This window comes from Nannobrachium achirus (genome assembly GCF_963921795.1).
Source record: "Nannobrachium achirus genome assembly, chromosome: 20".
Taxonomy (NCBI): Eukaryota; Metazoa; Chordata; class Actinopteri; order Myctophiformes; family Myctophidae; genus Nannobrachium; species Nannobrachium achirus.
This window is the reverse complement of record NC_137827.1, coordinates 22,362,574-22,387,538: the sequence shown is the minus strand read 5'-3', so window position 1 is coordinate 22,387,538 and position 24,965 is coordinate 22,362,574. Positions and strand designations below refer to the sequence as shown.

The window sequence follows — 24,965 nt, the reverse complement described above, 5'->3', positions numbered from 1 at the left end:
CAGCAGAGACAGAAAGAGAGAGAGAGATTGGGAGAGAGATAGAGAGAGAGTACTTACAGCTCTTTCCAATCCATTATCTAGTTATCGGTCATAGTCAAAAAACACACAACTGATGGAGTTCAACTTTAGGGTCCAGGTCTGTGTTTCTGGTGTTCTCCATTACTTGCTCATTCGACACGCCGGCAGAGGTGTTGGAGGGGGAGGAGAAGAGAGCAGGGGCGAGCAAGGCAGCAGCCGCACGCCAGCTAGTGGGGGCGCGGGGGGGTCCTCTTTACTACTCCGATCGCAATCATGGAGGGTTCCACTTGATTTCACAGTGGTTTGTAAGAAGAAGCCTGTGGGGCGACGTAAGGGGAAGGAGGAGGAGGAGGGGGGCCAGGAGTCATGGTAACCCAGGGGAGTGAGCACCAGGTGGGGTGGGGTGGGGTGAGCTGAGGTGGAGGGTACCCCTGGAGGACTAGAGAGAGAGAGAGAAGGGTTGGGGGGGGGCTTGCAGTAGGGAGGCGTAGGAGGGAGGGTCTCTCCGTCCAGGCGGTGCAGACAGGTTCTCAGGGGAGGAGGAAGGAGGTGAAGAGCATGCAGAGGCGAGCGCAGGAAGTGGGTACCTCCCCTCGTCACGGCACTCTCCCAGTCCACGCCTCCTCAACGACTAAAGTTCACTCTCAGTTCAGGGATGCCAAAGAAGAAAAGCAAAGCAAAGTGAAAAGCGAAACAAAACAAAAAAATCCCGAAGCTGTACGTCCACTCTCAAACACCATCGTTCATAAATTGTGACGCTTCCTTTCAGTCAGAGCTCACATTCACCCAGAAAAGCCTGGCATGGTTTTTCCTCGTGCAGTTAATCCACTGTGGTGGGGTATCTCTGCTGTGTGTTTTTGTATCGCAAGTCCTGATGTCCGGGTCCTTCCGCTAGTCTCTGCTGCTTCCAGCTGCTGGTTCCAGGAGGTGGACACAGGCACCAGTAAGCCTGCTGGAGCTGTAAGCTTTCTGGGGCGGATGGATGGATGGATGGATGGTAGAGGTGGTTGGAGGGGGTGCTGGGAATGAGGAGAATTCCTGCTCCCGTTCCGCCTCTCTCTCCTGCTCCCGCTGTCGGAGAAATGCTGGCAGCTGTCCTGCCGTCTCTCTCTCTCTTGCTCTCTCTCTCTTTCCCTGCCTTTCTCCCTCACATGCTTTCTCTCTCTCACTCTCTCTCTCCCTCCCTCCCTCCCTATCTCTCTCCCTCTCTCTCTCTCTCACAGCCCAGCCCCTTTCGCCTCCGACAGCCAGACGAGGTGTCAGCGCTCAATTGCAGGCTGCTCGCGGGCGTGATGTGTGAGTGCTCTCTCTACACACACACATGCACTCTGCCTCATACAGTATGCGTACACATACAGTACACACACACACACACACGTGCACCCACCACACGTCACATGAATACTTTATGTATAAAGGAGTTGTCTTTTCTTTCAGTGTCCCAGACATCAAACAGATTAGGTTAGTATGCCTAGAGTATGTGTGCGTGTGTGTGTGTGTATGTGTGTGTGTGTGTGTGTGTATGTGTGCGTGCGTGCGTGCGTGCGTGCGTGCGTGCGTGCGTGCGTGCGTGCGTGCGTGCATGCGTGCGTGCGTGCATGCGTGCGTGCGTGTGCGTGGTATGAGTGTCAGTACAGTAGGGTACGCATGCATGTGCAGATTTGTATTTGGTTATTGTCTTTGTTTAAGGATGTAATTAGCCTGATGAATGAGCGTGTTATTAATCATAAGCAGTGACATGTAGATAAGGATGGTATACTTAAGTGCACAAAGACAGATTGGATAAATGAGCAATGCTGCGACTAGATAGAGAAAGCTAAGAGAGAGAGAGAGAGAGAGAGAGAAAGAGGACAAACAATGAACAGACGACATCACTGAGAGGCAGATTTATGCTGGCTGTACAGAGAGAGAGAGAGAGCGAGAGAGAGAGAGAGAGAGAGAGAGAGGACACTCAGTCACTGGTCAAGGGTAAAGAGGGGAATGAATGCATGTGAGTGGGCGAGCGAACATCGGGATGAGAGTATCCTGGATTCCCTGGGCTGCCAATTTACCAGTAAGCCCTTGCTGCCCCCGACCACGCTGGCCCTGTTTGAAAGACCGCTGCCTCTGCTGCAGACAGCCTACTACTAACATGAAGGGAGACCGAGTGGGTGTGTGAGATTTGTGAGATGAAAGTACAGCACATTTAACACAAACTCTCTCTCTCTCTCTCTGCTGACATACTGCCCCACATATGAACTCGGCTGAAAACCAAAAACCCCAGCGCCACCTAGTTATGTTCCTCTAGTAATGAAGTCGTTTGATATATCACATAACCTTTACCTCTGTTCTTTGTCACAGCATAGCACATAGTTTGCTTATTCTGCAATGTGTCTGATTACACATCGAGGTGTTATTTCAAAGAGCGGAGACCTCTCGCAGGCTTTGCCACCTACTGTACTATAACAACCTTCACAGCAAGGTGGGCAGCAATCAATAGGCGCATGGAGGGAAATACTAATGCACACGCCGCTCACCCTGACAATGGCGACTCAGCCATTAGTCTGGTTGCCCATTGTTGGCATTCACAGTGCGGCTTCAAGTGTTGTAGATCAAAATGAAGCAAGAACAGAGAGCACCCGGGGATGGAACTGTCCTAGCAGCCCCTCAGCTCCATCACTGTCAACCTCCCTGCAGACTTTAAGGACAGATAATGATTGTAATATATATAAATGAGCCGAGGGTAAGATGGATGCAAAACCAAGAATGCCATTAGAGAATAAATGTGCTCCCGCTGCTTTTGTTAAAGACAGAAAGGACATCCAGATTTGGGGCTCATTGATGGGGGTGTGACAAGGAATGGGTGGGGGGGGGGCAGAGAGGGGGGGGGGGGGGGGGGGGGGGGTTGCGTGCTGCTTTCAAAGGTTCCGTTTGGCCTGCTGTCAATAATCGCTGCAGCTCCCTTTTCAGCCTTTGTCAAATTAGCAAGAAAAATTCCACTGGCTCAGGGAGTCATTAGCTGGCGCACCCATTAGCTTGTTTGTGCAAATTTGTCTCTGTTCCTGAGGCCAGCTCCGTGCCTCTTTAGCTTAGCCCCCTTTCTGGGGCTAATTATCATGTTGGCCACATTTACTATCCTTGACATTTCCTTTCTCTGATTCCCCTTTTTTTCTCCACAGACAAGATAAGGCTGCTCTGGCCATTCACGCCAGATCAGATCACTGGGTCTGATGCACACACCCCCACCCAGGGGTGTCGCACCAAATTCTGGGCCCTGGGTACAAGGATTCACTCACATTTTGTGCTTTAACTATTGAAAATATTTTTGAAAAATCGTGAACATTATTTTGTGCAAGTCTTTTTTTTTTTTTTTTAAGATTTGTTTTTTTGGCTTTTATGCCTTTATTGGATAGTACAGTAGACTGACAGGAAACGGGGGGAGAGATGGGGAGAGACATGCGGCAAAGGTCATCCGGATCGGGAATCGAACCGGCGATGCCGCCAGGCATCAATGCCTATATGGTATGCGCTTAGACCAGTAGGCCACCGGGCGCCCATTTGTGCAAGTCTTTTATGGTTTTTTGAAAAACCTATGTTTATGTCAGTGGTGCTCAAACCTTTTCATGTGAAGGCCCCCGAAATATTTGGCTACGGACTCCCATCTAAAAATATTTAGTTCCATGGACCCCCCAGAAGCAAAATCTGAGTTACAAATGTTCGCTTAAAAAGTACATATATTCAAGGATTTGCACACATTTTCACGACTTTTCAAAAATAGCAGATCTACAAGCTCACAGCGCGGCACTCGGTGCCGCACTGTGAGCTTGTTGCGACCGTCAGGGAGCAGTTTACTATGAAAACCTCCACCGGCCGTCCGTCCGTCGGTCGGTCGGTCACACGTCACACGTCACACCTTTGCCCTGCTCATATCTCCGCATCAGTATATAGGGCTTGTTTGTTTATTGTATGACATCACGCCACATCATCAGCTGTGGACTCTGTGATGTCATCGTATCGCATCAGTATATAGGGCTTGTTTGTTTATTGTATGACATCACGCCACATCATCAGCTGTGGACTCTGTGATGTCATCATATCTCCATATATGGCCATCTCCGTATATGGAGATATAAGTCGTCCATGCCCAAGTATGGGCTGGTGAGGTCAGACTTTGTGTGATGCGTAGGTTATCTCCATATATGGAGATTCAACATTCCAGGCAATGCTCTCTTCCCTGGTGAGAATTGCCCCTTTATATAGGGCTTGTTTGTGTATTGTATGACATCACGCCACATCATCAGCTGTGGACTCTGTGATGTCATCGTATCTCCATATATGGCCATCTCCGTATATGGAGATATAAGTCGTCCATGCCCAAGTATGGGCTGGTGAGGTCAGACTTTGTGTGATGCGTAGGTTATCTCCATATATGGAGATTCAACATTCCAGGTGTAACTATGGCTACCCGTATGACGTGAGAGGTGGAGGTTGTGATATTTGTGGAGATAAGCGACCAACGGTCGCTTATCTCCCGCTCCACCTTGGGCCCTAGTAACTCAGTCCCAATTTTCCCCCCCTTGTGACGCCCCTGCCCCCACCCACCCACCACAGTGAGTCTACCTCCCTCTACTGCTGATTAGCAGACCAGCATGAAGCCTGTATGAAAGAAAATGGGAATGCTGGGAAGCCAGCCTCAATACTACGCACTAATAACCACTACAGCACATTGAGGATGGCTCGCTTGCTTGTCGGAGCCCTGCTGAGTTGATCCTGTTCTCAGTAGGCGAGTACTACAGGCGGATTGAAATTGTTTAGAATGGAAACAATGGATAAACAGTAATTAAAGCCACGTTGTCGTGCTGGAAACATTGCAGAGACAGAAATGCCATTTCAGCAGGTGTGCATGATTGATTGTGTTGAGCGAGTGTTTGGTCAATCATGAGAGGTACGTTTTTGAGTCAAGAGATAATCGATAGAAGCCTCCCCAGAGCAAAACTCTAGTCTGGACTCTGGACACACTGTCTTATTGATGGGCTGCCCTTGACAAAGGCAGACATCCCTCCCCACCAAAGGTGCAAAACAAAAAGAACTAGAAGCAGTGCTCTTTCACGGAAATTGCATGCTGCGTTAAGGATTTGTGTCATTTTGTTCAAAATGGACCAATCCTGCAAACTGGAAGCCAATTTAGCCAATTGGAATGGAATATGAAATATCAATCTAGATCACATGACTAGAGATACTGTGTATGGATTTGTGTGATATTTGGATAAAATCTGAAGGAGTAATATCAAACTAATTGTTTTACAAGTCAGCCTTCTGGTGTTGGCGCTATAAAGGGCAGATGAGAAAAATGCAGGGCAAAGGTTTTTCCTTGTGCATACAAGTTTTACACTGATCAGTGGAGTTACAGCTAAAAACCCGAATCGGCCTGTTATAGTGCCACCATGAGGCTGATTTGAAAATGTTGAAGTGGCATTTCTTCTTCTGCCTAGTGGGAAAGTGCGTGTACGATTTCACCAAAATTGCACACTGCGTTCATGATTTGAGGCATTTTGTGTAAACTTTGGAAGCCAATCTTAGCCAATCAAGATGGAATATGGAAAATCAGATAGATCCATGTTGAACAAATGACTATAGAGATTCTTGAGTGATTTCTGGACAAAATCTGTTGGAGTACTGTCCAAAATAATATTTTCAACGGCCTCATGGTGGCACTATAACAGGCCCATATGAAAAATGTGGGGCAGAGGTTCTGAATTAGCATTCAGGGAGTGTGTGTGTACAGATTGGCAGTGATCGGCCAATGGTGCTGAATATTAGCTGGTATAGCAGATAGATTGATACCTTTATTATCCCAAGGGGGAAATCAGTCACAAACACACGGACGGACAGGGTGCAAAACATAATCTCTGCCATGCCTTTAAAGTCAACTCTAAGGAAAAATAAAGTTAAGTATAGGCAGCAGAACGAGGTTAGTGGGCCATCTCCAGATAGACAGTCACAGGATAGCACTCCAGAATAACATAACACTACACCAAAACTTGGGTTGGATAACAAATCTCTGCAGATCCACATTGGCATTGATGGTCATGGTCTCAAGTCACCTCCAATATGACCCAGTCGCTGCTAAGCCCCAGTGGTGATTAAGCACCCGTGATGAACAACATGCATATTCATATGGTGCACACACTCAAGAGCTAGATGATGTCATACAACAATGCCAAACAGCAGAGGGCCTCACCCAGAGATTTACTAGCAAGGTCAGGGTGCTGATCATTAAGCAGGAGAAAAACACTCCCATGCCATAAAGAGCTTTTTTCTCACAGTCAATCCTGGTAGCTGTAACTCAGTTGGGTCAGAGCACCCTTCTAATCTCTAATGAATCCGAGCAGCTTCCTGTGAGTGACAGCACGCCCCTGATGTATGGACCACGATATATAAATGTATGCATTGCCCCTACAGTCAACACATGTGGAGGGGAGCACAGGGGTCAGAGTGAGTGGGCTCTTGAAATAACCAGAGGGATGTGAGGTGAAATGTGTGTGCACTTTGGAATGGGATAGGGTTACCTGGCGCCCATGGTGGGGTGGGGTGGGGTCTGTAGGGTGCACAGGGGGACATTAAGGGGGAGAAGTGAATGGTGAATGCAAATCTCTAAACAGTGGGGAGAATATATAATGAAATATGATCTGTGACTCCATTGGTAAAAATATTAGAGCTATTAGCTCACCACGCGTGAGCTCTCAAACATGTGAGGACTGAGGATTGGCTATTTTTGGCACGGAACACCACTGTATGACTAAGTATAAATCAAGTTTAAGGTTTAATCTGGCAAAGGGCCTATTCTGTTCTCTCAAACTACAGCTCCCCACAATCAAAAGACCACTGGGATAAACATTCATTTACTTTTTTCCCTTCCTCATTTCCTCTGCCTTATCCTACCGTACTCAAAACAAGTTATGCCTGAAGCTGCAAAACCCAGATGCCATGATAAATCTAGGAAAGATGTTCATCTAGAAGTTAATTGTAGTCAGACACGCAGTCCCTACATGACTCTGGTTGAATTAGAACATGCAGGAAACAAAAGCCTCCAATGCCGTTTTATTCATTTTGGTATCCCTTTATCCTTATCTTAACGCACACATAAGGGGCAAAACCCAAAAACCCAGATACTTCCAGTGATTATGAGAAATGCAATTCTCTTCTCTTTCCGCAGCACAAAAACGCAATAAAATGGGGAAAAGTACAGCTAACGGTCTTATCGGACAGACAGTCGAATGTTATCAATATGAAGTGTTTGAATGTCTGTGCCGCCTGCCGGCTTCCTGGCCGCTAACCGTTTTAATAGTAGTCTGAAGGGAGCGCTCCCCTTTCCTGGGCGGCTTTTACACTGCAGCGTGCTGCAGGATGTGGCCAAATACCTCTAGGCTAGGATTTACAGACTTTCTATAAATCCTCAGAAATAGATAAATGATCCCATGCAGCTAAACCAGACAGCAATGAACGTGAAGCCTCGCTTCCTGACCAATATCCTGCTAAGCAAGTTCCACATGCAGTGGCCCTTTTAATATATTTATTTATTTTATTTACAAAGACTCTTTGTTCAAACAAGGTGTCCAACAGGCCTTTTGTTTGTGCACACGTCGTCGGTGTCTGACCTTGGACGTCTCAGAATACCAAATGGGACATCATTTGTGTGCCGACTGCTGACAGCCCAAGGCTGCACACTTCACTCCATCAATCCCTGGCCAATTAGGTAAGGCCAAATGCATTCATGTAAAGAGTCTATGAATGTACAGGAAGCAGCCGTCGCCTTGTGCATACAGATGCACATCCAAAAATATGCTGGTCACAGACACGTTCAAAGATTCAATGAAATAGTGAGAAGAAAAAAAAGACCTTTTGTCAAGAAGACAAGGAAGAACTGTGAATCTTTGTGCAAATGTGGATATGTGTTCTGTCATGGTCTCCTCAAGAATCTTTTGAATCAATCTGTGTGGATTTGGTCATTCTCTCTAAAGAGAAGCAAGGGATCACCAGAAAGAAGTAGGAGAGGGAGCAAGAGAAGGACGTGTAGAATGAGGATGAGGGCCGATAAGAGCAAAGGTGAGTATGGATGGAAGAGGAAAAAAAAGAAGCTTGTCAAAAACAATCCTCAGGGATGCAAAGAAAAAAGGAATTGGAGAAACAGACAGAGAGAAATAGGGAATGAGGGGAAGACGGGCACGTACCTTTTAGGCGAAGCCCGAACTGGCGAAGTGGGGAAATGTCCGATACCGTAGCGATCTGGCGAACGTCTTCTGGACAGGGCGTTTATCGTGCGCTTGCCCAGGCCTTACGGCCTGGGCATAAATATAACTATTGCATTCACCACAGCTTCGTAACTCGCGCGGCGCTCCGCCGGCCGCGCGGCCCTGGCCCGCTCTTCGCGGCCACTCGCGCCTGCGGCGCTCGGGGGCGAAGAGCAGGACCAAGGTCCGCTGGCCTTCGCGCCGCTTGCAGTGTCGTGGACAATCGATTCGCCAGATCGCTACGGTAGGAGACAAATCCCCACTTCGCCAGTTCGGGCTTCGCCAGAACAGGACTTTCCCGGGGAAGACAGAGAGAGAGAGCGAGCAGTGGGGTGTGAGTGTGGTCCTCTCTAGGATCACTGAGCTGGCTCTGTGCCAGTGAGCGACTGTCTATAGGAGGTAAATCATTTTCTGCCTGAGAAAGAAACTGAGAAAAATGATCGTTGTGGGCTACGCCACAGTCAACTTGGAATTGCTTTATCCCCAGAGAGTGCCAATATGGGAATCCCCAGTCGGCCAAGAATAAATGGAACAGTTGGGGCCAACACAGAAAGGAAAAAAATATAAACTAATTAATATTCAAGAAATTATGGTTTTGTGTTGCAAATTACTTCTGATTCATTCATCAACAGGCACGTACAGAGTGAGTAACACACAAATATATAAGGTGCAAATATATATATATAAGGTATTTTCTCAATTCCTTAATTGTAGCATTTTGACTTTAGATCAAAATGTATGTGTCAAGAAGAATCCCTCCATTCTTTGCAAAGGACTTTGCATACAATGTGCACTGAGTTTATGCCAAGGTTAACCCCTTAATGAAAGAGGAGGGAATATATTTGGGGGCAGCTACGGTAGCTTCCACAGGGATGTGTGACAACTCCCCTCCCTGCTGTAACTGTGACTTCCTTTCCCTTTGTGTTTCCTGTATTGCCGACATTGTGTCACATATAGTTTCCACGCCCAGTGATCCAAATTGCACCTTCCTTTCTCCCTGCTACCCTCCCAATCCATGCTGAAAGGCCATCAACCCCTCCGGCCAAGCTAGGGGCTTAAGGAGGGCTTAGAACAGCCCGAAGAGGGGATTTGGGGGTAGAAGTCAGGGGCTATAATTCAATTTGCAGTTCATTTTTATTGTTTCCTAAATTGCCTCCTAAATAGATTCACAAACACATGTCTTGTTAGTGTGACTTCTTGTCTCAGCCATGGAGAGGTAAGCCATGCACAGGGTTTTAGCGCTTATAAGACCCTATTTGTCAGTCAATGAGATAAAGTGGCCAATTTAGGGGCCTAAAAGAAAAGGACTAGAAATCCTCAAAAAGGTCTTTGTACGAAATCTCTACAAATTGACAACTTATTTACAAGAGGCTTACAAAATCCACAGCACAGCAGCCTAGGAGGCGAAAAATAACTGCTATCAAGTCAAAACTGGTTCAAGGCGGGCTGCTAAATACAGTCTTGGTGAGAAAATTCACTTTTCCGCCGACTTGATATGTGACAGATGATAATGAAGACGTGTTCCTCCCTGCTCTCCAGGCTGCAGCCTCCTCCACACCCCTGATACGGCTGACAAAGATTAACAGCTACTTTCATCTCTTCCAGAACACTTTCATTCCGTCAATGCTGCTCCAGGTATCGAGCTGCTTCGTTCTTGTCTCTAAGGCCACACAGAAGATTCTAAAATAACACCTCTGCTTCTCCAAACACGTGCTGAACTCATATTCACCCGACATAGAACCCACATCTTCCCTTCGAAAAACTCAGCATGTCGTCTCAGCAAAAGTACTATCATCACCCGCATCAAGTCATCACTGACTCCATGATACGTCAAGCCTCAGCGATCAGTTCAGCACACAATGGAGGCAGTATATTTAATACAGGTGAGCCGGAGTGTGGGGGCTTTATTAACACGAGATTCCTTCACAATCATACAGTATGCTATCAGATTAAGTCATACCAAGATATCCGGCCCATGCAAGGGGAGTATAGTTGAGTGTGATGATTGTGGACGAAAGAGAGAGAGCATGAAAGACAGTGAAAGACAGAGGGTAATAGTGCACATGTACCTCTCCTTCATTAATCACTGCCTGCCAGAGTAAGACACCTAGCGATTATTTATTTGCACTTCCCCACGCTGAGGCTATCACAACAAACAGGCCCGCAGGCTGTGGAGAACATTTGGGGGTGATTAATCAGCGGGCCCGTCCGGAGAGACAGAGCGCAAAGGGGGAGGGGAATTCTAACATGTGTTCCTTAATCTGCCATCTATATCCAAGTCAATAGACAACCCCAGAAAAAAAGAGATGGATCCAAGTCCATTGGTAAATGAGTTGCATTATAAGTGAGATGACCACGGTAGGAGAATTTGGGACTAGAATGAAAATGATGACATTTGTGGTTCTGGGATGTGGTGGCACTGCACACTGTCATATCGTACTGTGTAAACAGAGACAAAAGCCAAGACAACACACAAGTCAGACACATACGTAGTGTAAGGGGATAATGGGATTTTTTGCACTGCACACAGCTAGCTTTCACAGACTGGGTCATGAACTGATTACTGGCCACAGGCTAATCCTCTAAATTCTAGAATCTACTGTAGATTATCTGTAACCAGTACAAAGTAACAAAAACAAATAAACCTCACTGACATTTTTGTTTTGATCCTGTGTTTTTTCCATGTGTCAGTGCTGAATACATACAGTCAATAATTAGCAAGAACAGGAAGGAAGTCTGCATCACAACAGAGGGCCTATTGAACATCACTGAAGCAATGTCAGTGTAGGCGTATGGAGACAGCTTGAGCAACCCAAACTGTCTTTCAGTTGATTGAACAATGATCTCCTCCCTGGGATTCTGGGAATCAAGCTAACCAAGAGGAAAAGTTAAGTTAAATAGTTTGGTGCCACAGTGGTTGAACAATTCAGTCCGTGGGTGATGAGGTGAGAGCTTAACAGTCTGCTTTGACAATGATGCTATCCTCAGTGGTAATTTGAGTTCAATCAGTAAAAGCCGGTTCTATACAACTGACAGTAAGAAGGATCAGGGTGTTGTGTGCATTTCTGTAACAAGACTGGGAAATAAAGAGCTAGTGTTTGGGGAAATCAACCCTCTAACACTGATTAGGACTAAGCAGCTATTAGTTATTCATCGGATGAGTGAGGCCAAAACAGGCCGACACCAAAGAGCAGAAAGGCAAGATAATGTGGAGGTGAGCCAGAGGAGCCATCTTTTTGTTTCTGGACTGCAAGAAGAGAAGGCAGTGAGCTCAAGGGAGCAGGTCTCTGCTCTGCTCCTGGAGACAATAGGTCATAAATTATTTTCAGTGCATATTCCATGCCACTAGCTATCGCAATTAACTCTTATTCTCAATCTAGCCTCCCTGTCTCGCTATACGCCTCACACACACAATACAGTACGGCCAGAGTAATTGTAATTGCTATGATAAAAGACCCCATTTGCATGCCACCTTTCACCCTAAAGAGACCCTAAAGAGCTTTAGAAGGCATCCCTCAACCCCCACAGCACAATCCATTCAACCATCGACGGTTAGAGAATGTTACCTATGCTGATGTGCTATAACTAAACACTAATGTCACAATCATGGAGCCCTGGGGGACTCCAGTGGGCTACTATCAGTGATGTTATCCCAGTGAATGGGGGTGGCTTGCCATGGGCAGACTAACAGGACTAGTAATGTAGCGGATAAATGCTGAGGACACAGCGTTTCCAGCCCACATACTATTGACACACACCACCTGGTCTTTCAGATCACCATTACCAGCAATCAAGAGACAAAGATACCTTTATGTTAGGCGACAAGCTCACTGGGCACGGGCCTGTCCTCCACATCCTCTCATTTCCCCATGTGTGAAAAGAATCTGTCAGGGTGGACAGCAGTTCTTCCCCCTTGCTCTGCAGGGCTCAGTAGGCTGTGAGCCCAGGGGCGAGTGCTGTGCATAGACTTGAGTCAGCGATTAAACCTTTTGTGTTAGTTGGGGCAAACGGCCCCTTCAGCCCTCCCGGCTGTTTGAGTGGGCCAGACAGACTTCCTGACTCAGGGCTTTGAGAGGACACAGAGCGATTCAGTGCCCCACACAGGGGTTTCCCTCATCTAGACTGCAGTGAACCTTCTGGTTGTTCTCTCTCCAACAGCCCTCTGTCAAGTACTTTCCCCCTAACATATGGGGTGACTGGCACAACTACCAGTCATTGCTGTCCGCCACAACAGTACCTCTTTCGGAAGTTAAAGGGGGCACAACGTGGTCACAGTGCACCATCAGCTTATAGCACACAGCACGTTAAGCATGTATGCAAACAGGTGGGATTCCACGGTAGAAAGGACTCTAGTTCTGCATGAAGAGTGCAAACATACAATAGAATAGTGACAATTAGGCTATACTGTGTGGCTGTTGAAAGCACACAATAACGGACTAGCTTAATGCTTGTATAGATGATGGGCAGTGGCTCTGGAGGCATGGGCTTGCGGGTGTGAGACAGAGGCAGGGCGTTATTATGAGCTCAGGGTGGACAAAGACGGGTAACAAGTGTGACCATTTAAACAAGTCCCCTGCTGTAGATCCCAGAGGCGGTGGCTGGATCTCCATCAACACCTCTGTGCTGATGCCACCTGACAGGCCCAGGATAGCTGCTCACACCTGGGCTTATCAACAGGCTGCATGCAGCCCCTGCACGGCCTCAGCTGTCGTTGCCTTATGCAAACCGCTGCTCATCCCACCCAGCCATTAGTCCCATCCGACTGATAGCGTGATTATGGCTGGAAAATACCAGCTGGTGTTTTATCCCACAGTAAACAAAGAGACAAAATACCAAAGCACAGTCTCACCACCACCCACTCAACACTTCTGTTGATCCGTCCGCTGCCTTAGGCATGTGTTGCTCAGACTCAACACATTCTTTGAGAAAAGAAATGTAATGTGTATGAATCAACTCCCACCGTCAAGCTTTCGGTGGAGACAGAGGTTAGTGTTAACATTTCAGCTCCAGAATAGCTGCTACCTCAGAAAGGCTCTATGGCTGCATTTCAAACCATGATTTCTCTCTATGTGTGCTATGTGCATTCTGCTCACACTCTCCTTTCGGTGAGGGCATCCATCTCACTGTGGCTCGACAACAAAACCATTACCCTCTCGGCCCCCAGGGAGCAGACAGTTCGACTCCAACACACAACTGCACATGCCTTGCCACAGAGACGGAAGGAAGAGAGCGAGAGAGAGCGAGAGATAAACAAACATCCCAAACACTGGAGCTCTTGAGTGGAATCGCAAACAGGCACATACTGTATGCATGCAACCCTTGTGAACGGGATGTTCTCTGCCACCCTGCATAAAGCAACTTACTTGATTCCCATGGTAGCGTGACCAGTATTTCCCTCTGCGGGTCCGGACCTCGTGCTCCTGATGCTGACAGAGTGCAACATCAGCCCAAGCATGCCTGCTGTATGAGTGTCTGCGCTGGTGTCCAGGCCGGCTAGCTACTGTAGCGCTCTGTGTTAAGTGTCTTTATCCCCCACATCCAAAGCTGGCCCCGGCCCAGTGCCGCTCTGCTCTGCAGATAACCTCCACTCAGCATTTAATCAGTCCTGCCACTTCGTCACCGACAGAGAATCAAGGCTGTCACTCACGGCCTGTCCAGCCAAACACAAGCATTGACCTGTTTTTTTCTCTCACTGGGATGGACCTCCCTTCTCTGTGTTACTAGGCTTAACTGGAGTGAATGCAGGCGGTCAGCAGTGGTGTGGTGTGGTGGCTGCAACCCCCCCCCCCCCCCCTCCCTCTTTCTCTCACTTGCTCACACACACACACACACACACACACACACACACACACACACACACACACACACACACACACACACACACACACACACACACACACACACACACACATCTCCCCTGGCAACATACTCCTCCTCCAACACTACAAACAAACAGGAAGGGCTCGATGGTTGGAGTTCCTCGTTGAAACTCCATAAACAATCACAGCTTATACTCTCATATAGACAAGACAATGGGTTTCAGTAAGTCATCCACCATGTGTTATCCGTCATGGGAACAGGCAACCGCAAGGCAGTAAATCGCTGTTTTCTCTTGGGAACACGCTGGCCTCATCATCACCGAGCGTGCACTTGTCAGTCCCTTATCTAAATTATGGTCTAGTGAGCAGAAAAAGGGCCTCTTTTAATTTCCTGCCCCGATCTCCACCTTTAATAGAAAATTGGCTAACATGTTGTTGTCTTTTTTTCCTCCCAAAGCTAAAGACTTGTTTCCATGGTTACTTCCATGACAGCCTATAGGTGCCACAGAGAGTGGCGTGGAGTGGCACAAAAGTGGGGCGCTGAGTGTGCAGCATCAGACCACATGCTAAATGAATGGCCCGGCCACAATTACAGGAGAACTCCTTTCCCCACAATCACAGTCATTTACTGCAGCAACACTCACCTGGCCAGCAGCTGCAGGGCTGCATGGCCATAAAGCCACTTCCTCCAACTCTCCTCCAGGGCAGGATTCCTGCAAACAGCTGTCAGCCCTGCCCCTGCCTGCCTGCGTCTTCGTCCTACCAACCCGCGTGCCACCCCTGCCGTGCACTCCCTCTTCTACTCCCCTCCCCTCTTTGTGCTTTGTTTCCCCCTGTTGATTGTTTAGATATTGTGATTTTGTGTTGTTGTTGCGTTGCCATTTTAGGCCTTTAAGACCAAGATGAGATTTATGGAATAGTGGAATAGTTGGTTGGTGTGAGAGAAGAGGAGGCAGAGGACAAGGTGAGATGGAGGCAGGTCATTCGCTGTGGCCGCCCCTGAAGGGAACAGCCGATAGGGAAAGAGTTGGAGGAAGCGCCATAAGTATTAGTCAACCAAAAGCTAGCCATTTTAATTCCAATATAATTCCGCCATATGACAAATAGCAGATCTACAAGCTCACAACATGTCGCAGGTTTCTTTTGCATTATTTTCAAATAGTGTGTTTAAAAATATTTGCCTATAATGAAATGTCCAGAATAGGGAAGTCAGGTGGAAACAAAGTGGTTAAGTGGTTGAGAAGAGCGCTAACAAGATAAGTATGTGCTACAAAGTAACCATAGTAGCAAGTAGACATAAAACCTGGCTTCTATCTAAATAGCATAAGAGTGCTTAGCCTCTCTCAACAAGTAAACATAACATACTGCAAGTAGCATTTATCTAAATAGTCTAAACAGAGATAATGATATATCTGCCTGTCTTTGTGTAAGATGCAAAGCGAATAGCAATCCCTCACTCTGTTGCGCAAATGTAACCACCTGAAATTGAAATGCAGTCTCCGGCACCGAACACCAGAAATCTCCCACTCATCCAAAAGGGGGAATACCCCCTTGGCCAAGGGATATATTAGGCTTCTGATCTTCAGGCAGGTCTACTCTTATGCTGCAGCTTTGTGTAGCAGACAGACAGACAGATGGATGGATCTACATATCAGCAAACTGAGCATCCAGGAGGGGAGGTGGAGCGAGGTCGATCTACAGAGAGATCCAGGCGCGTCATTTGGGGCATCAGGGGAAGGCAATGGCCACCCCCTAGTGTCCACATTTAACCTCAAATTCACTTATTTTATGAATCAAAATCGAAATAATATTATTATTGTCCCCAGTGTTTTTTGCAGATTCATCTAATTACATCGCAATCGATGTCCGTCCATCTACATGGACATGTACGTGTTATAATTTAGCCAAGCCTTTTATTTTATGCAACCATTAAGCGACGTGTCGCTATTTTAGAAACGGGGCTTAAGTGGTAACCTATTTTTGCCACCCCCTATTTCTTTTTTAAATTACTCCTCTGGAGAGGTCCCATGTGCCTGGCCCTGGACTGGGTAAAAAGACTACTGGTATGAATGCTCCTTTATATTTAAATCAGCAGGTGTTAATTGACGACATCGATGGAGGAGAGGGAACTGCGAGGTGGTGTTGAGCCACACAGTGGGACCCCTGCTGTGAGCACTGTCTGTTTCATTATATAGCGCGTGTCAATACACTAATCATATGCTCTGTCACAGGGCAATCAGTGTTCAATGTGCTAGCCAGTTGAACACACAACCCTCTATTTATTACTCTGACACAGGCAGGCTCGCACACGCACACACACTATTCTGACCCTTAACCCTTCCTGTCACGTGCTACATTACGGTCTGTCTTGCTCATTATTGACCCAGAGTCAGCTTTAATTGTTTCAGAAGAATTTGCATGATGAGCTAAGACCAAAAACAAAGCCTCCAGCATGAATGGAGGTTTTTAAACCTGTAATATGTTATTCTAATACTGCCTAGAATGGACATCTATTCACTCAGGCGAAGAGAGATATGGTTTGTGGATCCATGGATACAGTACAGTGACCAGAGATATAAAAAGGGCTCATTTAAATCATTTCCCTGTGGCAGGGAACAGAGTGAACCAGTAAGATAATGGGTGCTGGTTGTTCTCGCAATGGCCAACAAATAGGAGAGACGTAGTGACAGTGGTATTTTGGATATCAAATCCTCATTTATAAAGAAATTATTTTTTCAACTGAGTGGAAATCTTAAATTAATCACAAATAAAACGTTCTTTAAACCAGTTGAATGGATGACTTGTTTTTCTAATGGGAAAAACCCACTGAAATAATTTTTGTTCATTATCTTCTTTTTCTTTCCACTCAGCACATAACTAATTGTATTCTAATTAGAATTTCATCTCTGAGTGGAAGAGTGTTAGCGAATGTCAGACAAGCGTCTAAGGACTTCCTGCACTCCAGCAGGGGAAGAAGAAAGCCCCATTTGGTCGCTCTGCATCTATGCGTGAGGCTCTCAGGATTTACACACACGTCTCACTAATTGTATCTTCAGAGAATGAAAAGGAACACTAATCACTAATGAGTTTCAATCAGTCCTAAAACGCAAAAGTGCAGCAATTTCACTGCTCTTGTTAAATCAAATACCAACAGCACAGTGAGAAGAGATGGAAATGTGTTTTTGCCAACGGTTAGGCTAGATTCACAGTACTGTTTATTATGCCCATCCATTACAATTACATTTTAGACATTTAAAAGACACTTTTTATGGTGAATTACAAAATGCCAGGTCAGAGGAAGCACCGTAAACTTTAGTCAACCGATAATAGGGTAGGTTAACCACGACCATTGTACATAAATAGTGAAAATAGCAGATCTACAAGCAGATCGTGATGTGTTGTGAGCTTTATGGCACAATATGGTGTCACTTGCTGATTTTCAAGCTAAAAACACATTGTAGCAATGCAGGTGCACCCCAGGGCTATGTGTTTAGTCCCTTCCTGTACTCTCTTTACAGACCATGGATATTCAACTGGCGGCCCCTTTGTGGCCCCTGGAGCAATTTACAAAAAGAAGATAGCATCGAAGCCAAGTGGTTGGCCATCACTAGTGTGACATAGTTATCCAGCCCGGCCCCTTGGGTTTCTGACAATGTGGCCCCTGAACAATTTAGTTGAATACCCCTGCTTTACACAGATGACTGTATGACCACGCACGGCTGCAATGTCATCATTAAGTACGCTGATGACATTACACTCATGGGGCTGATCACCGACGCCAGTGAGACAGCCTATAGAGACGAGGTCAATACACTGGCGCTATGGTTGTATGACGTACTGTACAGTATACATGTACATCTGCTGCTATGCTCACATACCTTTAAATCGTACCTTAGGTTTGTGTAAATATGTTATTAATTTGTTTGTTTTCTTTGATTGATCTCTCTGCCCCCTCCACCCTTCTCCGTCTTTCCTTTCTTACTACAGAGAGAGTAGAACCCTCAATCAGCATTGGCACTTGTAGACAGAAATGAGAGGACGATGATTATGATGGTGATATTTCTTTCAGAGGCAACAGCTGCACCGGGTCAGGAAGTGGGTGTGCTTGCAATCAAGCAGTGCAGTGCATCTCCACCACCCTATATCTGTGGAATGCCAATGCTGTTTAAAGCCGGGCCCCCGTCAACGCCGCGCTTCTCCTGGCCAAGCAAAACACCGCATTCTTGGCAGGGAATGGTCTTTGGGATGAAACGAAAAAGGTGGAACCCGTCACAACTTCCACCTCCTGCCCTCCTATCCCACCAGGACTTGAAACGGGGGGGAAAAAACAAGTCCACCTCCCTCCCTTTCACCGCCGTGTTGAGCCCTCACCGGTACACCAGGGACTGCTCTGTATCCAACTCTTTTTGAGTTTGGGTCCAAAGAAAACATCAGAACTAATAAATCAGTGTCTGAAATTAACCCTGTTTGCTATTGGGTCACACCTCACCGTTGTTCAGGCCTGACCTGCGGCTCTTCCCAGAGGAAGTGACATACACAGGAAGTGACATATTTAGAGGAAGATCTGGAATGATCCCTCTCCAAGGGAGAGGCCCCACACAGAATCAGGTCCACTGCTACACCACGACCTGGTTAAAAGTCTGATGAGACATACTCTATTTGGGTGTATCTGTAGAAATCCGAGCTGCTTAGTTATTCCCTGTAGACTTCCTGTCACACTGCACAAACATCCCTTCCCTGGACTCCTCTCTCTCCCAGGGTGTGAGGCTTCAGTGCTCCTATGCATCATTCTTAGCCAGCCTCCCTTTGGCTAGCACTCATTACGGCACAGCGCTCCTCTGGGAGTGCAGACAGTAGGCAGGAATGTATGCACTGACCAACCTGCCAGGGAATCCATCAATGACATTCCCTCACATTACACCAGCAATCTGTCCGCCCGGCACGGACACGGTATTCTCCGCGGAATCAAAAATACCAGGGCAAATTGGGGCTGAGAAAGCTACTGAATGTGTTGGCTGAATGGTGTGCAAGACATACAGTAGCAGTAGCCAAAAAAGTATCTGCCGTGGATGCACTGCAGCTGCAGTGATGTTACACTGGCTCAATGCATGGCTGATCAAAAACAATCAAACCTGAGAAATAGTAATACTTTAACATTAAAAAAACATGGAACAATACCTGGCTTTCACCCAGGACTGTTGGCGAGGCACGCCCTCTTCACATCGGATTATGTAATTCCATTACCCATTCATGGCCACTGGCGCCTATAGCTGAAGGTTCATTAAGTCCCATGATGGTGCGTATCTTAAAGGCACGCCATAATTCAACCATGTCAAGGATAATATCTCTATGGAATAGCTGTCCCTCATGACGGTTATGACCATGAACCATGACCTTCGGCAGCAACGTGAAGACGAGTCCACCCATGCACATCTGCTCTTCAGCACGGCATACAAACGGTGCCAACAGTACACACGGACATGTGGGTGCACACGTGCAGGAGGGAGCAGCAAGTGCACACAACACATACTCACAACAATTAAACCACAGAACCAGATATTTATTTTTGAACAATATGACAGCTCAATCAAAGAGCGCTTTACCTATTGGACGTTGTGAACCAAAGAAAAGGTATACGGGAGATGCTTTACCTGATGAAGAAAGAGGCCGCTGCCGAAGCACTCTGTGCTGACGAGGCGGAGGCTGAGGAGGAAGAGGAGGTGGAAATAGTGGTAGTTGGAGCCACACACTGTCCCAGCTGGCTGGAGGTCCTCTGTCGGCAGGGTGTCAGACAGATGTTTGTTGTACTGGTGGCAGTGGTGGTGGTGGTGGTGGTGAGAGAGCCCTCAGAGGCTGTGACGTCCCTGTCTGTCTCCCCCATCAAACCCTGGACCTGTTGACACACAGATGGAGAGATAAGACCACAGCTATGACTTACACCCGTCCTCCATGCTGCCATTCCACTCCATTTACTTTATTTATTCTCGTTCACATTCTCTCTCTCTCTCTCTCTCTCTCTCTCTCTCTCTCTCTCTCTCTCTCTCTCTCTCTCTCTCTCTCTTCTGCTACAGATGGGCAGGCAGCTGCAGAAGCCAGCCCCAGTTAAAAAGGGAGTCAGCAAGTATCCACATCGGTAGCAAGCTCCCCACAGGAACAGCAAGGACTGTGTGCACTGCTCATTGATTCTGGCAACACACTGGAGGATGCTTTAGCTGAACAGTAATTAAGTGATAACCCACATCTAATTAGTCATTAAATCACTCGCTGACTGTGTAGATATATATATCAGCAGCTAATTTGGCATTTTACTTATCGTGTATGAGAGATGTTAGCCCACAGCTTGATTCATGCTAGGTGTAGCTGAGGGCCTTCTGCAGAGGGGAATCTACTGTAATCAATCAAGAACAGTGTGTTAAGACTTGTTTCTGTGTGTTTGCGAGCTGTTTCAGCTGAAGCAGAATAAACCACAGCCTCAGAAAAGACAGAAGAAGATTGACGATTGGGTGAACTGGGTTAGGTGTGAAGATTGGGTGAACTGGATGAACTGCTTTTCTGCTGCCCCAGTGGGTCTAAAAACTAAGGGGCTATGAGGCAGAGGCCTTGGTTGGAGAAAGATAGGGCACAGGGGCTCAGCTGGAGCCCTGAGGACAGTGAAGGGAGCCCACACTAATCTCTCTACAGTCCAGCAGAGGGAGTACTGAGAGATCCAAGTTAACTAGAAAAGCCAGCAGGCAAAATGTTAAAAGGCTACTTCGCCGATCTTGAACCTGAATGTGTGAAACGTGGGAACTTGTACAAATCTGACACCACACTTCCCAAAGGATTGTGTGTCTCAAGACCTCCTTCTCAGGCTTTCCACCAGTGATGGGTAACACGCGACACTCGTTTCATGTAAGATGGTGTCGGTTTTCCAGTGCCAAGAGAGCAAGCTTTGGGAAATGTTATGCAACAAGTCCCCCTTACAATAGAGCAATTGGATTCACATAGAAAATCTGACAACTCGCGTTTTAAACAGTTGTATAATATTTGAACTGCAGTAACAATAACAATAAGGGCTTAATCCTCATCTCTGTCAACGGCCTATCCAATAGGGCAATGATCAATAGATGCTGCCACAGAACTGGTTGTGCAGGTTCTTTCACTTCAAGAAATATAAAAGAAAAAGTTAGCCTTAACATTTATAACACTGTCATTGATACATGAACATTGTGTAACCAGCAGCAAGCAGCCTTAGGTTTAGTACAACACAGTGTTTAACGGGACGTGTTCCGTCAACACAGTTCAGGCCCTCTACATATTTACTACCTCAGTGTTTGCCTTGAGATTCATGTTTGGTAACTAAAATAACATCATTTACAATCTTTTTATAAAGTGTGGGGGGCCCTCCAGTATTTGCCATTTGTCAGTGGCGGCTGACAGCTGAACTATTTATACGCCACGGCTGACATGTGAATGCTATACATCAAAACGTAAGGACATGTACATATACATAGTATATACATTCTGACATTCACACGAGAGTGGCCTTGGCTATACGTAGCTCAACAGTGGTGCACTGTTACTGCAAGCTCTACATACAGAGGGAAGTGTTGCCGTATTCCAAATCATCATCATACAACAAACTGTCGCTGACTATTTGTTAAAGAATGGTGTGGAATAATTTCCAATTATGTGTATGTACATTAAGTGCCATACTGCCGTCCAATAACAAGCATTAGGTTGACTGGCATGTGATTAGGGCTGTCTTGTGACAAACATTGACCTGAGGGTGTCATTCACCCTTGATCTTATGGGATGTTCTGACAACCTGAATATTATAGAGTAGACTCAAGACACCACTTTATGTTGACCTGGTGCTGTGTGGCATTTATTGATTTAAGTACAGCTTGTGACTATGAAATAAGGTTCCCCATGTCTACAGTACGTGTATGGCCTGGACCCTCTTTTGAGATTGAACTACATGACCTGTGTGGCTGATGTACTTACCGGTATCTCATGATTTAACGCAATTCATTTTGAACTTAAATACCCAAGTGTCTCTGACTCCAGTCTGACTCAACATCCTGATTGATCCATAATTCCTGGACAATTGACAATACCCCATGCACAACATTCTCTGCTACAGATATTTCATGTCCTTAATAATATTGGAAAAAACACTGAATGAATGCATGAATTGGACATTTTATTCACAATATTCCACATTCTGTGAAGCTGTTATGTTAGGTGTAATGCACAAGCTTATTTTAGCACTACCTCTCTCCTGTCATGAAATTCCACAGCGATGATTAAGTGGATTATCAGTAGCTGTGACTGGCTGTAGTGTCAGAGGTTATGACTGCTGAAGTACATGATGGAGAACGAGGGTGCAAAGTGAAATGAGCCGTATTCTTTTCACACTGTCACCAGAGCGGATAACCTAACGACACCATGTGGGTGTCCATGACAGGTTAGGAACCTATAGGCACATACCAGGGACGTGTACCCATTTCAATTTGGCACGAAACAGCTCGAGCCCTTCACATGCCCGCATGGGAAGCCTATCTAGATGCCTCATCAAAATGCTGTCACCGACTGAGCCAACACGGTGTCAGATTTAATATTAAGTAGCGGCAGGTTTCAGGAGCGTGCAGTGAACGCTGTTCAGCGGAAGTTAGGTGGGGGAGGAGGGGGTGTGCGATTTTGAAGCGGATAAGCAGCTCTGTCCAAAAATACTAACGCGTGCGCACACAGCACACACACACACACACACACACACACACACACACACACACACACACACACACACACACACACACACACACACACACACACACAAGGCCTGTCAAAGAGTATTCCCTATAGGATGGAGGCTGGAGGACTTAAGCCCCTCGGCCTAGCTGCCCTCTGCAGCCTTGGATCTCAGATGACTCTGGCTGAAGCTGTATAGCACCATCTATCCCCTGGTCAGGTAATTAGGCTGTGTGTCTGTGGAGCCACGAGTCCTCACACATCCACACCGAGAGCCAATAATGAGCTGGCCTTCCACCCTTTAACCCTCAGCCCTCACTTCCTGATCTATGTGCCTTGGTTTACCTCTGAAGAAGAGGAAGAAGAAGAAGAAGAAGAAGAAGAAGAAAAGGGAATGGAGGAGGAGAGAGGGCGCTTCTCATGAAATCTCTAGTCAACAGGGAAGGCTAACTTCCCACCAACAAACCTTCTCTTTTCAGAGGCTGACCGTTGTAGGGCTCCCAGCTGACCTTTGATCCCACTGGTGGACAGACTATTACCGCTGAGGTGAAATAGGCACCGTTAATCTGAGCTGTCATGCTTGGCTGGCCTCGGCAACCAATAGAAACCAAGTATAGAGAATATCGACTTCTGACAGTGATGATAACCGCTGGGTCCGTCCAAGTGAGAAATGGACAAAATGCTCAATAAAAAAATGTCATAGGGCAATGACATTTAGCTCCCTATATTTAGGAGATATATGGCGTATATATATATTATATACTGTATATTACCATTTGGTCTAAATAAAAAAATCTTGTAAAAGGATTCAACAGGAATGGTTGCATAATTTGGCAAAATGGGAATGAACCTATACTTTCTCCTTCCTGTATCCTTCCCTCTGTCATTGTCCCTCTCGGTGGCACAATGCCATGTGTGCCCAGCTGCACTGAGGCAGGCAGCAGCCAAGTGAGACTCTGCTGGTATCAGTTTAGCAGGCCACCAACCCAATCCCTGGGGTCAAGAAAGAGCACTTTGTCTTTGCAGATTGATGCATGTGGTGGTGGATTCCAGTCCATCAATTAACCATTTTGAGTGTGCTTGGTTTAGGCAATAGCTCATCTGAAGGCCTCTGAGCTGTTCAATTAAACAACGGTGGCACCTAGCACACACCAGCAGTAGGCATTTTATGAACAACGGTGAAGTGGGACGTTAACAGATGCTTGGGTGATGCTCTGTCAGGTTCCAAAAGCACAGGAGATCTGGAGTTCTCGCCAGACCTAAAGCAGACAGGCAGCCTCGGAGAGAGGAATGCACCGTGCTGTCTCCGCCATTTGAGGCAATCAAATCCAAAAGTGTTTCAGTCAATCCCATCTGTTGAGAGGGAACAAGACACTGAAGCTGTTATTCCACTGGTATTTAAACTTGCGAAAAAATATCATTCGAAGTGCCAGCAAATTATTTCTCGAATGAGAGCCCTGTACTGGTCTTTGCATGGGAGCGCCCCCAGGCTCTGCAGCACACAGGAGATTGACACACTGTAGGATTGCTGTCTAACAGAGGCCATCTCCACTCTTTTGTCTCAACAACAAGAAATCAAGTGGGAATCGTGAATTAAAAGCTCTTGCCTTTCGGCACTGCAGAACTCCCAGTCCGACAGGGCTGGTGTGGGTTTTTGTCATTCTGAAGGATCTGGTTTTAATGAAAGAAACTGGCTTTAGAAAATAACACAAGGCACAATTCTGCAGTGTTTGCAAGTAACTCCATATCCTAAAGGGACATTTCTCCCTCTCAGAAGAGGCCCCAGCCTCAGCTATGCAGCATTGAGCAATGCATCCTAGCTCCAACGCCACTAATTGCCTTTAGACACATAGATGGGGAACACAAGTCAAGTCTCTGCCTTTTATGCCAGGCCCTTTCATTTGCCCTAGATTGCACACATGCTGTTAAAAGCTTTTGGTGGCCTCCCATAAACTGGCTCTAACGGCACTTGTTGACATTAAAAAAGAGGAGTGAAAATCTGTTTTCAATTTTCGAGCAGAAAAGAAGGAATAACACTAACAAAGCCCATAATGGATCGCAGTTTTAAACATGGCTGGCACAGAGATGACAAAAAATTGAGGACCCGCTCAACATTTCCGATGAAGAA

General features: G+C 46.5%; 1 protein-coding gene across 1 annotated transcript in view; it reads right to left on the bottom strand.

Moving 5' to 3' along the window:
* The window catches only part of kif26ab (kinesin family member 26Ab), a 95,300-nt gene that overhangs the window by 24,685 nt on the left and 45,650 nt on the right, over positions 1-24,965 (bottom strand). The window contains exon 5 of the mRNA XM_080750062.1: positions 19,759-20,000. Coding sequence (XP_080606188.1) covers positions 19,759-20,000 — 242 coding nt within the window. The remainder of the gene's footprint in view (positions 1-19,758; positions 20,001-24,965) is intronic.